The sequence below is a fragment of the Magallana gigas genome, chromosome 3 (genome assembly GCF_963853765.1).
Source record: "Magallana gigas chromosome 3, xbMagGiga1.1, whole genome shotgun sequence".
NCBI classification, from domain to species: domain Eukaryota; kingdom Metazoa; phylum Mollusca; class Bivalvia; order Ostreida; family Ostreidae; genus Magallana; species Magallana gigas.
Window position 1 is genome coordinate 21,821,246 of NC_088855.1, and position 15,741 is coordinate 21,836,986.

The following is a 15,741-nucleotide window of genomic DNA, read 5'->3' on the forward strand; positions in this document are numbered from 1 at the left end:
GCAAATTTTTAGCAGCATTTTTTGTCTACTGTTCATGACAAGTTATTCTACAGAGAGTGAGTACTTCAAAAGTACAACTAAGTTACATACATGTAGTTTTAATGCAGAAGTTTCATAAGATTTTTTGATATGGAATATATGTTACCAATTCAAGTAAAATGCGTATGATTTCTTGAAAAAAATTTTTACTACCAAGCATGGTGAAAAAAAATGAAAATGCAAATGAAACCGATGCATGAAATATATCACACACTGAATAAAATGGGGGAAATGACTTATGCATTGTTCATGCTGCAGCTATGCTGCACTGGCAGCATACATACCACTTCATGCAGTTTAGAGTGAAGTTCTTTGATTTCTTTATCACGAGTAGAGAGAATATCTTCTAGTTCCACAAGACGATTGGACTTTTCCATCAGCTCTATGCTAACTTGACTTGCCTGTAATGGTGCAGTGTATGAAGAAAATAGAGCAGCAGAATAGAAAGAAATGAAAAATATTAAAAAAAAGTTGTTGGTTTTTTTTCATACAAGAAATCTCATTCCTGTCAAGAATCTCGTGCACAAAGCAAAAGATAAGAGAATAATTACAACACAAATGAATTTCATAAACTTTTTTTAAAAAGTGACATTGAAATTTGAAAGTCAATCAGATGAATTTATATTGCAACTGATGCAAAAATCATTTAAAAAGAAGCTTGCATAACATAGTTTTATACACAAAGGTGTTGCTGTAAGAGAATAATATTGCAAAAATTTGGCAATAGCCAGCCATGTATATACGACAGCAAAGTAAACTGTTATACGGCATACATTGTCTTCTTACTTAAAACACTTCTTAAAACTTTTATTTTCACAGAAACACACACAAGAAATAGTCCTACAAGAAGAAGTATAACATTACTATCCCTTGGTGTTACTGGTACCAAATTAACACTAAGAATACAGCACACAATTCACTACCTTGGCTCCCTCCTCTAGTCGTGAGGATTCAAAACTCTTGACTTTAGATTCTGCCTGTGAGAGCTTATGTGTCAGCTCCTCTATCTGGTCAAGGTAAGACATGTTCGTATCCTCTGTAGAGGTCAATCTATCTGTTGAGTCTTTCAGCATTGCCTTAAATTGATATTCAGTTTATGACAATACTGTAGTTTCATAATTATTTTTTGCAATTTTCAATTTTGGGTCCATGATCTAAGAAATGTGACAGCAATCTAAATTGATAGGACAAATGTCCACAATTTTATGAATCCTTAAAACTGCACGGTTTACAAAATTAACCCATGAAAAATCATGTGTTTTGTAATATATATATATACACAAGTGATTTATTTGTTGACATTCAGAGGCAATCTTTTTATATGCATCAAATAAACATGCATGATAATAAATCACCTTATGCGTTTTCATCAAATTAAGTCTTTTTCATCTATCATAACCAAAAATATTGATCAAACAGAAATGAAATACCTTTAAGGTGAAATACTCTTGTTCACTTTTATCTGCCCTTTCCTTTTCCTTTTTCAGGTCTTTCTCCAGACTTCTTAACTTTTCTTCATCCACCTCTGTCTGAGACTACAGAAAAATATAATTTATGAAAATAAACATAAATCTCCTAAGAAAATAGTTGAAAAGAAATATCTCAGTATTGTTAACAACAACTTACTTCTAAGTCATCTTTAGAAATGGCCTCTTCTTCAATCTGAAATTGTAGATCCTCCACTTTTCTGTAAAGGAAACAGAAAAAAAAAATGTACTCGTACAAGATTTGCATGCTTATGAAGCAACTATCATAAGGTACGTTCAAGGTAATGTGTTGAACAAATAATTTCAACAATAAGATATTAACCTGCGCTCATCCTCAAGTTTACAGTTGAGGTCACTCCTCTCCTTCTCCAGCTCCTCAACTCGACTCCTCAGTCTGGCAATGGCTTCCTCCGTGTCATCACGGAATCTGTCCTGCTCGCTCCTCATGTTGGCTAGCTGTCCTTCAGCCTGGGAAGAAGAGGAATAAACAGATTATTCAAACAACACAGGTAATAAGCATGAAGGGACTAAAAATCCTCATCAAATTTAAATATCAATTGTTATAAGTCCAGGAAGACCCTTGTTTTTCATATTTTTCATGAATGATCTCTCTCTATTTCTTATTCTCTCTCTCATGTTTCCAGAATGTCATTTGCATATGTATTTTACTATGGAAGTGTAGTGCCTAAGAGAGACCAATACAACTTGTAATTCTCTCTCTCTCTCTCTCTCTCTCTCTCTCTCTCTCTCTCTCTCTCTCTCTCTCTCTCTCTCTCCAATATCTTTGTTTTACAAACGTGTTGTGAAGTGTGAAATATTGCCAAGATTGACCACCTCATCGACCTGGGCGGCGGCCCGGGCGACCTCTGCCCTCTCAAGGTCGCGCTCCTTCAGCAGCTGTTCTATGTGCTCCTCTTTCTCCTTCAGTGCTTTCTATAGAATGGCCGTGCAAGAGGAAAGAGAAGAAAGCCCGTGTTATTACAAAATCACTTCAAACACAAGCATTTATTAAAATTGATACAACTTGTGAAATTACATCAAATATATAAACATGTATGATGATTATATGTAAGAAAAATACCCACAGAACCAAAGGAGTTGTTGGAAGACATTTTTACACCAAGAAAAAGTTTTATGAAAGGTGTTACGGTACTTGAAAAAACAACCCTCTACCAAACACATTTGTTTGTTAATAGATTACAGGAGAAATTTTCAGATGTTAATGAAATAAACAAGGGTAACATCTTGAACGTATCTGCTCTCTGTCCTCATTTTTCAGGGTACACTTCATGAACTCTAAAAATCTGTTAATGACCATTTTAATTCATCTAACAAATGTAATTTTTTTATGCTAACTTTTTCTACAGAGGTGCTTTCAATAGGAGTAAATACAAGTATTATATTAAAGTAGCTGTCCTTAATTGAAAACAAGTACGGTACATAATTTGCCTAAGTTTTTGTTTTTTTAATTCAATTTATTACACATCCCATAGCTATGCACTTTGCAAAAAAGATCAAGCATTCCCTTCATTTTAATTTCATTTTATATTCAACTACCGGTACATCCTAAATTTCAATGAAATGATATTAAAGGCATCAAATTCCCAAAATTACCAGAGGGATTCCACAATCAAGGATTCTTTCTACATGTATGCCATATTATACATGAGGGGTACAGAAAAAATCTTCGTAGAAATGGGGGCACTCACCTGGAGGGCCTGAGTGGTGGCGGTCAGGTTTAGAGAGCTAGGTCGCTGACTGGTTTTGGCCTGTGTGTTAATGGTACACCAAAGATTATCCCCCTTGCTTATGAGTCAATTAGTACGGTGGTATAATACACACATACACATGATATATATTAGAAATACACTTCTTCTAATGGCTAATAGAGATTGATGTCAGACAGTCTTCTGAAATTTCCCTTTCTCTTTAAAGTCCCTATGATTACCCAATACCATGTAACATTTCACTCCATTGACTTTTAAATGTGCCAAATCTCCTTACATTTTTGGATTTTTATTCATTATCATAATAAGATAATATACCTGTTTATAATCACATTACATGGTCTATAAGATGGATAATAAATTGGTTTTGCATATACATGTATCTGTATATAAATAGTTCTCAGGTAATTACAGCCCCCTCCCCAATTTACACTTAAAAGCATATCTGCATCAACTCCACTGATAAAATTATTAGATAATATATTATGTAAATATAAATATCATCATATAAGCATAATATTCAAAAGTACTTCTGAAAGACAGTAATGGTGACCAATTACCATTAGATGTGTACAGCTAATATATTGTACTATAGAAACATGATATATTTTTATATAACGGTAAATACTTATCTAAACCTTAACCATTGTGCTTATATGATAAACCAATATAAATTGTTATTATATTACAACATTTACTATTAATAACATTAATTAATATCAAGTTAGGACTTTCATTTGGTCAACCAAAAAAAATCAAAATAAAACAACTCATGCATTGGCCGCATGCATACCAAGCTGTCATTAAAAAGCATGCAAATGGTTATTTAAGAACTTAGGGTTTCCAAGGAGAAGCTGCTCATTTTTATTAATTAATAATCAAAATAATTTGATTTCTCTGCTTATTTGAGATTAAACTTTAGATTAAGCAACTTTCTCTCAAAAGAAGAAATTCTGAGAAATGATTTGAAGAGAAGCAGTCAAATTTATAATCCCCCCTCCCCTTTTCATTAAGATAGAAAAGACAGATGGGTATATATAAGAGCTGAAATTTCCGATATAAAACAGCATTATACTGCAATAAGTTTAAGCGTATACAGCATGGAAGCAGCAGAGAAGCTTTAAAAAATAACTCAGCGGGTTAGATGTATAAATATCAGGCCAAAACTGTAAAGGAAATAATCTGCTTTTTACACAGTAGCTCGATTCATTAACAAACTCACCTTGGTGTAATTATTGTTAATTGGATTTTTTCTTTAGAGGGATTAGGAATTACATTTTTTTTGGGCAAATGGAAGGAGTGTTATTATAGCCTCTGATTAAATCACTGTAAATGCAGTAACTTTAAATAATTTTTTTTTCTCAATGGCTTTCCCCCACTCTATACCTCACACAGAAACCAACACTCATTAACATTCCATGCAACTCATTCATCTTTATCAAACTGACTTTCTCTCTTTTTTGTTTCTTAATTCTTTCAAACACTTAAGGGAGATTTCAAGAAAATTAGAAAATAACTGGAGTGGATGCTTCCCGAATTGCTTCGACATCAAAATCTAGAACACATACACTCACTTGCCACCATTCATTTGAGCCAAATTTCCTGACTAGCTAAGTCCCTCGACAGTTTTCAACAAACGTACTTGCATGCATTAGCACCCAGGAAATATGAAAATGCTCTTTTATAGCTGAAAGTTATAATAGGACAAAAACCTGAGCAGCCTTTGATGGTGATAACTGCTGTTTACGAGCCTGCAGCAATGGAAGCTGTTTCAAATAATATCATTCATTTATTGAATTTCAATTTTCACTTGTTGAAATTCATCATTTACCATACAACGCTGAATTTACACACATGTGTTCATTATGCACAGTGATGCATGTTGGGAAGTCAAAGCACATGGCAAAATCAAGTTTCCACATTCTACATGTATATTGTTTGAGATTATGAGACTATCTTAGTTAAAACTGAGTACAGAAAATAGAAGTTAATAGAAAGTTGATTCCAGTTACATATAGTAAAGCATTTTCCAAGGATATAAAAATGTTGGCACAATTAATTAGTTTATCTAAGTTGAATCACTGATAGAATTGAAAAAGAGAAAAAAAATGTTCATTCATAAGTTGATAAATATCTTTCATATGGATCAAAGTTCAGAGATATGTAGAGAGAGAAATTAGGAGAGAAAGAAAAGTGAAGAAAAGTGTTCAGTGAAGGTTGTCAGGCCAGGCAAACAAAGCATGCAGCTTACCAATGCAAACAAAATTCTGATTTTATTGTTTGATTTTGTTTTTTGCAGATATGTGCGTGCAAATTCAGCACAAATTTTGTCATATAAACACAATAAAAAAATTCAAAAAACTTTTATCAAGGTCAGCATCAGGACCCAAACACAAACAAACATTAACATTAATTGATATTAGTAAAAAAAAAATTGATTTAACACTGATTTCAATTAATATTTTTAATCATCTTTTTTGTTGAAAAAAATAAACAGCCAAATCACATCAACTGCGTGTAGTTCTCTAAATAACAAACCTTTTTGTGTACGAGATTCAACTGAAAAAGTTAGCATTGTTACCGTTTATATTATTCTTTGGGAGTTTCTTTGTTTTGTTTTTTTCACACCATATAGGCTATCTTTTAAAAAATAATTTGGTTTAAATTTCACCAAAAATCTACACTTAGCCTTTTGCCACTGATGATGTTAATCGCAATGATGTTAATCGCAAGAAATGGAAGGGGGATGTTTTTCTTTTTTACTTTCTATTCATAGAAGTTAAAAGTACAATTTCTAAATTGATCATGCAAACTATATAACTAAATCTACTCTTTGGAAACACATGATATTGAATATGAATTGAACACAACATACAGGAAACAGTCATACATGCAATATAAAGCTATACATTAAATTATGATGGTATTACATGCAAACAGAATAAACATTTCACATAATTATTTATTTTCATTCAGATTTCTATAATGATGATGCATTACGTGATGCTGTGTTCAATTCACAATGGTTCAAAAGATGTGACTGTTGTTAAAAGTACACAACACTTCAAGTGTCAAGAAGTTTAGATTCTAAATATTCTAAATTAATTCAAATCATTGGGAGGAAAATTTTCACACGACTAAACAAGTGCTCATTAAAACAGGGATTAAATATGACAAAGATCCAAGTGGATTTGATTCATCATTGACATTTGATAAAAAAGATTTAATTGCAATTTGGTTATTACAGATGATCAGTTCAAGATAAGAAAAATCAATTTAGGACACATTAGTTTTTGAAATGATAAAATTAATGCTGTGTAATAAGGATTTTTACTTCTCTTAATGAAAATGAATGAGGTTAAGCAAAATCGCATTTGGGAATGCAGTGCTCATGTGAAATGCAGTGTGAATCGTGAAGCTGACCTTGAAAGAATCATCACAACTAAAATTTAACTTTTTTTTGCTTAATCAATAAACAAGGTCTTCAAAAATTGAACTCTAGTTTTTGAAAGACCCTGTAGAAGAAAAAATAAAAGAAAAAACAAGTGAACTTTTGAGAGCACCAGTAGAGCTGCATGTACCTGGTTACTGCTGAGTGAGTTGACGCCGAGTCTTACCCGACTTCGGGACACACTCGAAGCCGTGGAGCTGATTGAGCTGACCGAGTCCTGACTGCCGCTACGCTCGCGAGACATCCTCAGACTCGTGTTCATTAAGGTCCGTGACTGCGGGCTGGGTGTGGACGCAGACATGCTGTTGGTAACATTGCCAGATGTCAGCCGTGTGACTTTGTGGATGGGGGCAAATAATCCGAACATGGGGCGACATTCAAAATATCTGTAATAGTTGAAAGACATGATGTATTCTTGAGATGACAAAACAGTTTCTATGATAGGCTTCAACAAACATTTTTATCTTTAAAACATTTTCAATGATTCTTTACTAAATTTTATAGAAATACATGTATATGCCCATATTTAACTTTAAAAGTACCATTATCATTCCTTTCTTAAAAGGAAAACCAGCACTGTTTTGTGTGATTGTTTTGATTCATACTATAACTGTTTAAAAAGATAGTTTGGTTGTGATTTTTCTTTACACCTTTTTCCTGACACAGCTCCATCATTCTTCCCCTGCTTTTCATCCAGTTCCACTCCAGCCCAGTCCCCTTTGGCAAAGTCTGTCGCTCCAATATACTTGAGAGTCCCAGTCTTAGTTCCACTCACAAGAACTCGGTCCCCGATCTTCAGTGCAGGTTTCTTTGAAGCAGGAATCGATGCCACTCCAGCCTTGTTCAAACTTGTCGAAGAGGTTGACAATGCCCGGGAATTTGCAATTGGCTTGGGGGTCGTTGGTCGCAAACTAGACGGCAGATGACTTGTCCCATTTGCCTTCACACTGGTGGATCCCCCAGACTCGGACACACAGTCATCTGGTTTTGGGGTCACTGAGGTTAAACCAGGAGTTCTGGAGAGTTTTGAAATCCGTGAAAACACACCTCTCTTTGGCTCGCACTGAAAGTATCTGACACCTTGCACTGATCCGTCATTTTTTCCTTCCGGATTGTCCAACACAACTCCAGCCCATTCTCCGGCAGCAAACTGTGTCTCGCCTATGTAGGCTATGTGGCCTGGTTTTGTACCGCTGACCCATACCCTGTCTCCAATGATGAAGTCATCGGCAGGGGGTGGAGGGGGGAGACCCTCGGGACCTTTTAGGGACAAAAAAAATAAGAGGAGAAAAATATGTTAAAATTTGATTTGTTTAATGAGCAAAAAAAAAAGAATTTAAAATTCTTTTTCATTAAAAAGAATTACCATTATGTGATTATGAAATAAAAGTCTTAATATATAATAAAATTATTAAATCAAATAATACAGTAATTTGCATAGAGATAATAAGCTATTGTTCTACAGTTTTAATGATAATTTATATTATACATGTATTTGCAGTTGGGGAATTTGTGCATTGGAATTTATACAGAAGCTTGCATCTTGGAAGATGGAGGCTATGCTACATTACCTTTCCCAATAAGAATAATACAAGGTAAAAATAAAGCAATTATATTTGTCATAAATAACATATGGAATAAAAATAGAAATTATGTTGTAAGAGTACTTCCATTTCCCACATGGTTTTATTAATTTTTTTTAATAGATTTGAAGGATAATACAAAAATATATTGGCTCTACAAATCAGGAAGCTTCCCTTTATTTAAAACCACTCAAAATTTCCCACTGATCCACTAAAATAAATCTATGTCATTGCAGTACATTTGTATTAGTTAATTGAAAAAAGGAAGAAGTTGTCGAAGCACCCACAATGATTTCAGTACTAGCCATTCATGTCAAAATATTGTTCCATGTTGTAAAAAATTGAATACTTATGGGGTTTTTTTTTTACACAAAATTCTATTAATTAATGTTAACATTATGATACAAATGCAAATTATATTTTGTTCAATTTTCTTATATTTAGCTGAAAAAAGAAAAAAAAAACCACCCAAGCACTTGAAAATTTAATTAAAGTTTTGACATTCCAATTTTCAACTTAATGAGTTAAGAACTATCTATTTCATATTTGCTTTATTCATTTTAAAAATTCAAACTGATTTTCATAAAACTTGAGTGATATACTGCATCACAGATGTACAATTATGTGAGGGGTGGGCACACAAGTATACCATACATATCAACAAAATCAGAGACAAATTCACATTTTTTGATACACTCAGTGCAGAAGGATTATTTTTTCAATATTTACCTCTTTTTTTCCCTTAACATTCATATATCAAAATTATAATACATATTTAATTCAAAACTGACCAAACATTAGCTTGTTTATTCATGAAACAGAGAGGGAAAATAAGTCAAGAAAAATATGTGTTACTTTGATGTATCAGTTAAATTAAATTAGCAAATATCCCTCATTCCATTAGCTACAAAAAGATATTTACTTTCAGAATAAAGAAAGGTTTAATCTCGATAATTACACAGACTTTATCTCAATCCAATTTAATGTCAGTGAAGCATTAATACTCAAAAGATCCAGGGTTACCATACATATTCATTATAAGATGGTTTGTCTTACCTTTCCGATCTTTAAGTGATTTTGAATGAAAACAAATATATTGGTATTTTTAAAAAACATGTACAATAGCACCTATGCAATAAATACATATATATACACTACAAAACACAGAGAATATTAAAGAAATGATGAAAGATAGGGATGTCTTGAATGCTCTTTAAGAGCTTCATTCATAAATCTGCAAGATATGAAACTCGATTTGGTCAGAAGATGAAAGCACCAATAAGCATGGAACGAAAATCAAAACAAGATGTGTTAATAGGGAAAAGGCTTTCACTATACACCCACAAAAAATATTTATCAGAACAACATGTAAGCTGAAGTGCAGAAACAAAGCAGACTATCTATTAAATACTACTCAGAGAAGAGCTGTCAAAAAAGCAGAAGAGGATTTTTTTAAATTTTTGAATTTTTTTTTGTGTTGAGATGGAGTTCTACATGAAAACTGAAATTTTTTGTTTGTATATTGTATAGCAGAGTATCTTTTTAATTTCTGCTCTAGGGTATATGGCTAAAAATATTTTTCCAAATAAACAATAACTATGTATACATACACATCTAATTAAAAACTAATTTTTAAAAAATCTATATTAAAAAATTATGATTTATTGTCCATTTTTTTTTTTTACCTGGGAGTTTTTGGACCATCTCGGCGGCATATTTTTCTGCTAGATTGGCACTAATACCTGCAGCCCTGGCACTCTTAGCTATAGCACCTTCAAACGAATCAAGCATACACACCAACTAGTCACACATTGACTGGGGGGTGGGAACATAGGCACAACAACTCAAACTCAACTTTGTGACTTCTTTTTGAAGCAAACATTTGTGGTTTTTCTCCTCTACCCACTGCTAACCTTTCCTTACCTTTGTGTCATTATCCCTAGTAATTAGCACTAACTGCTATGGTTTGGATTTTTTCCTATGAATTTGAATGGTAAGAGAGTAAGACTTCATTTGTTTCTCTTGCAAGTGTAACTTGATATAAATTATCATAATTTAATTTCTCAAAGTTCAATGTGTACAATACTCATATTGTCTTTGGTGCTTAGTAGGGAGAAAAATTCAATATCCTTTTCCCAAAATACTTGCTGCTGCATCAAAATGTAAGGTATAGGATCCTCTTCCTGTTTGAAATAACGTCTGAAGTCATAAAATGCCTACTATGGCAATCAAATTTCAGCTAAAACATCAATGCCATGCTTGCCTTTTGAAATTTACAACATCATGAATGCATACAGCCTGTATTTTCCTGTAAAACGTAATTAAAATGTATGTGGATGTATAGTTACACTGTAAATATTTTTCATTGAGTTGTAAATTCATCTCGCTTAAAAATTATTTTTTAAAGATTTTGAAGAACAGTGAAGAATCTGAGGGGATGGCTGAGAAACAAGTTTAGAGCTACAGAGAAAAATGCATGCAACCGACCACCTTAAACCCGCAGTCAGAAAGTTGAGTTTGAATAAAACAACATAAAGGAAAAACAAAACAGCATTTGCCCAATACATGTACTTCAGTTTTAACAAGACAAGTTACTCATGCAATTATTTCATGTTGAAATCACACAGTTATTCACAATACAAAAATCTCTTTTTCTTTTAAGCAACAAACTAAAACATTTTTGCAACACATTTATTTTTTTTTTCAAAGAAAACAAAATAAAACACTGCACTGCAGACAACAAAAAAGGCAGATCTCTTTCTCAATTAATGGCAGAAACATCAATTGGAATGAGAATTTGTACAGAAAGTAAAATATCGTAGATGTGCGAGCAAGCACAAGGACAGAGAAAAGGTGATGTTTGAGCCATTAACTGCTAAAAGATCTAGTGTGCAGAGTAAGACATTCACAAAGAATTTGAGGAAACAAAAAAGCAAAAAAAGCAAAGCAAATTCAACATTCAATTCTCTTTTCAAAACTCCCAATCTCAAGACCTGATGAATTAACTTTCGATGAATTTGCTTTTATTTTTTAAAATGGGGTTCAATATTTATATAGCCTTATAGATATGGTAAGGATTTTAAACTTTCTAACATTATGATGATATTGACATTCAAATTTTATCAAGTGTACATTCTCAAGTGATCACTTCCAGACAAGACAAGGGTGTAACACACTTGAAATATGCAAATATACACTTAATAAAAAAAAAACTTTTGTGAATTCACACACTCAAATTTTATGTCTTATTTAAATATTTCTTTTGAATTTCAATGATGCAGTGTCATAAAGAAAATGCCTAATAATTTCTGTTCTTGCCTCGATCAACAAAAGAAAATGAAAATATCAACTACGAAAAAAAATGCATGATAAATGAACCCCATTTTTATTTAAAAATCAAATGCAATTTGTCTATCTTCTCATGGATAAAATCATTCAATGGTTCTATTAGCAATGATAATCCACAATGACAGACAGATCACATATGACCTCGCCAGCAGGCGACATGGTGAAAAAGAGTACAACGACAAAGTGAGGAGGAGGCTTACTTTGGGCTTTGTGCACAGACCCGGGGGTGGGGATACCTGTACCTGCCGATCGGGGCTGGGGAAGCCCGGTGGGCCGCCCAATTTTGGTGGGGGCCTTTAACCCCGAAGGTCGAGGCAAACTCATCTAGAAAATCAAAACAAACAATGAAAATTTCACATTAAGATACATGAAGAATCTGATTTTGCATATAATACGTGAATCTGTGAAAAATAAAATGCATCCCCCTCCTTAAAATCCAACTTAATGCAAAAACCTTCAGATCATATGAAATTGTTTGGTGTCTTGTGTTGAAAAAGAAAATTCAATCAATACTCATTGACTCACTTGTCTAAAAATAAAGATATGCTCATCATGTAGAAGTGCATATGTGACCGTCTGCACATAATTTAAACTTTAGGGTTTTTTTCTTGGTGAAATTGATTGTTGCCAAAAAAATCCCCCAAAACTAAACCATCAATGAATAGGTGAATCCCCTATTGGTTACTTATATCAATATGTTGAACTTGTAAAAACAAGAGAATTAATCCCATGTTGCTTCGTGAATGAGAATACAAAATCAATAGTCATAATATTCATGAGCAGAGAGACCACCACCATTTGTCTTCTTTCCCTAACCTTGGTTTTATTCCGGCCATGGGATCAAGACAAACATAACTAAGCCATGTGCAATAATATTATTTGTAACATTCTCTATCAATGAGTTAGCCAAATATCCACTGACTTATGCACAATATGCCCCTGAAAATACGTCTCAGTGCCTTAATCAATAGTATTAACTACAGTTTTGACCGTATGCACTGGAATGTAGGTATTCATTCAGTATATATCCAAGAGCATGTCAAGACAAATCATTTTACAACAGCAAATCTTGATGAGATCTGGTTGAACTATTAACTTCCATTGTTTTAATAACTGGATTAATGTCTAACAAACCTGCCCCAAAGTATCAGAAATGTCGTGACAATGAATGAACCCACTGACCCTCGACCCCCCAAAACAGATACGAGTGGTCTTTTAAATCAATGTGTCATGAATACTCCAGTAATCGTCAATGAAAATTAAACTACTACACCGAAGTGTCATATTTCAGAGAGATAATTAACATCTATTGTCTGAGAGAACCAACTTACATTTGAATCTGATGAGGGAATAAAAAAATCAATGCCTGGATGTTAAAACGGTCACTACATGAGAATACTTGTTGACAGTCCCGATCAGAGGAGGAAAACAACGTAAATGATCTAGATCCACAACAATGACGATGGAAGAGATGGTGCACCGATTACCGAGAGCAGAATACAAAAAAATGTCACACATTGTGTTATGGGGAGCCTGTCATAATTCATCACGGCACGCCTCTCCTGTGTAGTAATCCTTGCTCTCGGCATCCCTATCTCTGCTCATCTACTTACATCCTCAAGACAACATCTTTTAAACACACGGGTCAGGGAAGAATAAACGAATTTCACTTAAAATTCCCACACTAATAAATTTTCCTAATTAATATCAAATCCTTCCTAGAGTTTTCCTCTCTGATTTTTTGGAATTACAGCAGGTAATGGATTTGTTTATTTTCATACGCAACCCACTACGCAATAATATTAAGTACTATTCCGCAATTTATCACTTATCAGCACGAAGCATATTTTGGCACCAGAGCAAGGATGAGAGGGGAGAAGTCCCGAAACTTTGGAAAACAACTTTGTGTATTGCCAACAGGGAGAGAGAACAAAAGGGTAAAAAACATATTCAAGAAGTTCATTAGCAATGTTTATACCACATATTGTGAGGGTGAAAAAATCTCTGAGAGGAAACAATGTTGGAAGCTGAGAGGCTTTCGTTATTTCATTTAATACTTAATGAAGTACTTCATAAACCTGCAGAGTCTGGCCTCAATACACCGATTTCCCTGGTGAAAGTTACACCTTGATGTTCACACCATGAAAAAAATTGCCACCTGACAGACTCAAATAAATGTTTACACTAAAGGCAAGGTAGAAAATGAGGTCAGTAAAGGTCACATCCAGGTGTATGTACATCTATTCACCTCATCCCAGACCCTCAGGCACAGGTGTCTGTATACTGTGATGTAACGACCTGTGTGTGTATGTTTACTAGTATTTCCATAGTCCACATATAACAAACTGTATGTGTGTGTATTTTCACAGTCCACTTAGGTAATACACATCTATTTACCAAAACAAATGGACCAGCTAGTGCTCTGCCTTATTGATTTAGCTGAATAATAGGTCCACAGACGACTTCTGTCTGTGTTAAAGCCTACCTAGCTGTCATGACACCTGCATAGACTCTGACATCTCAGGAATTTTAAACGTCCCTTGCTGTAACTGATAGCCATTGATGGAATTTCACACAATTCACCCAGATCTATTTTTCATGTTGAGTATCTTAATGAAAATCAACTTCACACATTCCCAAACCTATTTGACCCACTTATTTTTATACATACATTAAAATTAACATTTCATTGTTAGAACATTTTTTAAAAGGCAAAATTTTTTACTTACACCTAATGACCAAATAAAGGCACTACCGGTATAACTGTGTAATTGAAAAAAATCTCTGCAACCTGTTACATTGATATCACATGATTGAGTAAAATCCCTGTCCCTCTCAACATGTCAAATCTGAGGTATAACGATGATACATGTAGTTGTGGCATTTGGCACACTGGCATTATTTACACTCCATTGCTTACCTCTGTAGTCGTAATCCAACACACAATAAGACCGATTTATATCTTCTTCTTCACATTGTTTAGACTGCTTTCATCCTTCAAAGAAAAGAAAAAATACTCATCAAGATGGCATTCATTTTTTGCACCATTTAAACTAGCTTTCGATGTTTCATGACAGCGCCAATATTTCTAGCGAAAACATAAAAAACTATCAATGCTTATAAGAAAAGCTTTTTGTATTACACATACTGCAAACCGATAGTACCGTTTCTACTAGCAAGCATGGTACGTTAGTTTTTTAAGGAGGTCCTTCGAACATGAAAAATGCTTGGGCTGTCACTTTATCAATGAACAATTCAGTGATTCATTGGCTCGAGTGCAGGTTTATCCAGATAAACATCTATTGCTTACTTAAATATAGCCTTTATATTAAATCCTCGTCAATACTGTCAGTATATTTGATAGTCATTATAATGGTGTCATCAACTTTGATGAGGAAGGTTCCGCCAATTTTGTACTTTTTCAATAGTTCATTTCCACTCGACGAAAAAGCCTGGAGGAGCAATATTTCCCACAATTTTTATTAAATTTTTTTTTATATACAGATATTCTTACAAACAAAATTCCGTTCAATAAGTCTCCAGTTTAAAAAAAAAAGAAGAAACATTTCAAAATTTAAAAATAGTCACATTAAGGAATTAAAAAATTCTGAGTAAATTATACACCCTTTCATTGCAAAGGTTAGATCATTTAGATGACAATAAATAATTTACAAATGACTAGATCGTACACATAGATTTATATCTACAATAGAGACTCAAGGTCAACATCACATATTGAATATATGTCAATACTTACAAATATCAAGATAATCTTAGAACTCTTTCCCTATCTGGTGTAATGAGTCGACTTTTTATAATGTGTGTGCATTTGAAAATGAATGCATTGCCAAGCTGCAATGCTTAGTCATCTTTTGGATGACAAATTCAAGAGCTTGAGAGTGTCGGTTGAAAAAAAAATCTCATTCAAATCCAGGAAAACAGCTGTTGGGAGCATTCTTAAGTCTTGCAAGAAAATTTATGACCAGATGAAAACAAAACAAATGTATTGATTTGTCTTATATTTATAGTAAGAAGCATTTCATTATTTATCACGTACAATTAAAAAATAAAAATTCAATGAAAAAAAAACAATAAATGACTATCGT

The 15,741-nt window shown here is 33.4% G+C and overlaps 1 protein-coding gene across 27 annotated transcripts in view; it reads right to left on the bottom strand.

The window, feature by feature from the left end:
* Nucleotides 1–15,741, bottom strand: part of LOC105332649 (CAP-Gly domain-containing linker protein 1) — a 40,776-nt gene that overhangs the window by 23,111 nt on the left and 1,924 nt on the right. For 8 of the 27 annotated variants that reach the window (XM_066078909.1, XM_066078907.1, XM_020069077.3 and 5 more), the window contains exons 2-14: nucleotides 14,556–14,630; nucleotides 11,836–11,959; nucleotides 9,973–10,059; nucleotides 7,355–7,964; nucleotides 6,835–7,090; nucleotides 4,966–5,019; nucleotides 3,236–3,295; nucleotides 2,361–2,459; nucleotides 1,849–1,994; nucleotides 1,666–1,726; nucleotides 1,470–1,574; nucleotides 963–1,115; nucleotides 324–440 (exon numbers count right to left, since the gene is read on the bottom strand). In XM_066078909.1, coding sequence (XP_065934981.1) covers nucleotides 324–440; nucleotides 963–1,115; nucleotides 1,470–1,574; nucleotides 1,666–1,726; nucleotides 1,849–1,994; nucleotides 2,361–2,459; nucleotides 3,236–3,295; nucleotides 4,966–5,019; nucleotides 6,835–7,090; nucleotides 7,355–7,964; nucleotides 9,973–10,059; nucleotides 11,836–11,959 — 1,872 coding nt within the window. In that variant the 5' untranslated portion in view covers nucleotides 14,556–14,630. Of the gene's footprint in view, nucleotides 1–323; nucleotides 441–962; nucleotides 1,116–1,469; nucleotides 1,575–1,665; nucleotides 1,727–1,848; nucleotides 1,995–2,360; nucleotides 2,460–3,235; nucleotides 3,296–4,965; nucleotides 5,020–5,791; nucleotides 5,813–6,834; nucleotides 7,091–7,354; nucleotides 7,965–9,972; nucleotides 10,060–11,835; nucleotides 11,960–12,966; nucleotides 13,352–14,555; nucleotides 14,631–14,945; nucleotides 15,087–15,741 lie in introns of those variants that run through there. The other 19 variants (XM_066078917.1, XM_066078916.1, XM_034482239.2 and 16 more) reach the window with 17 other exon arrangements.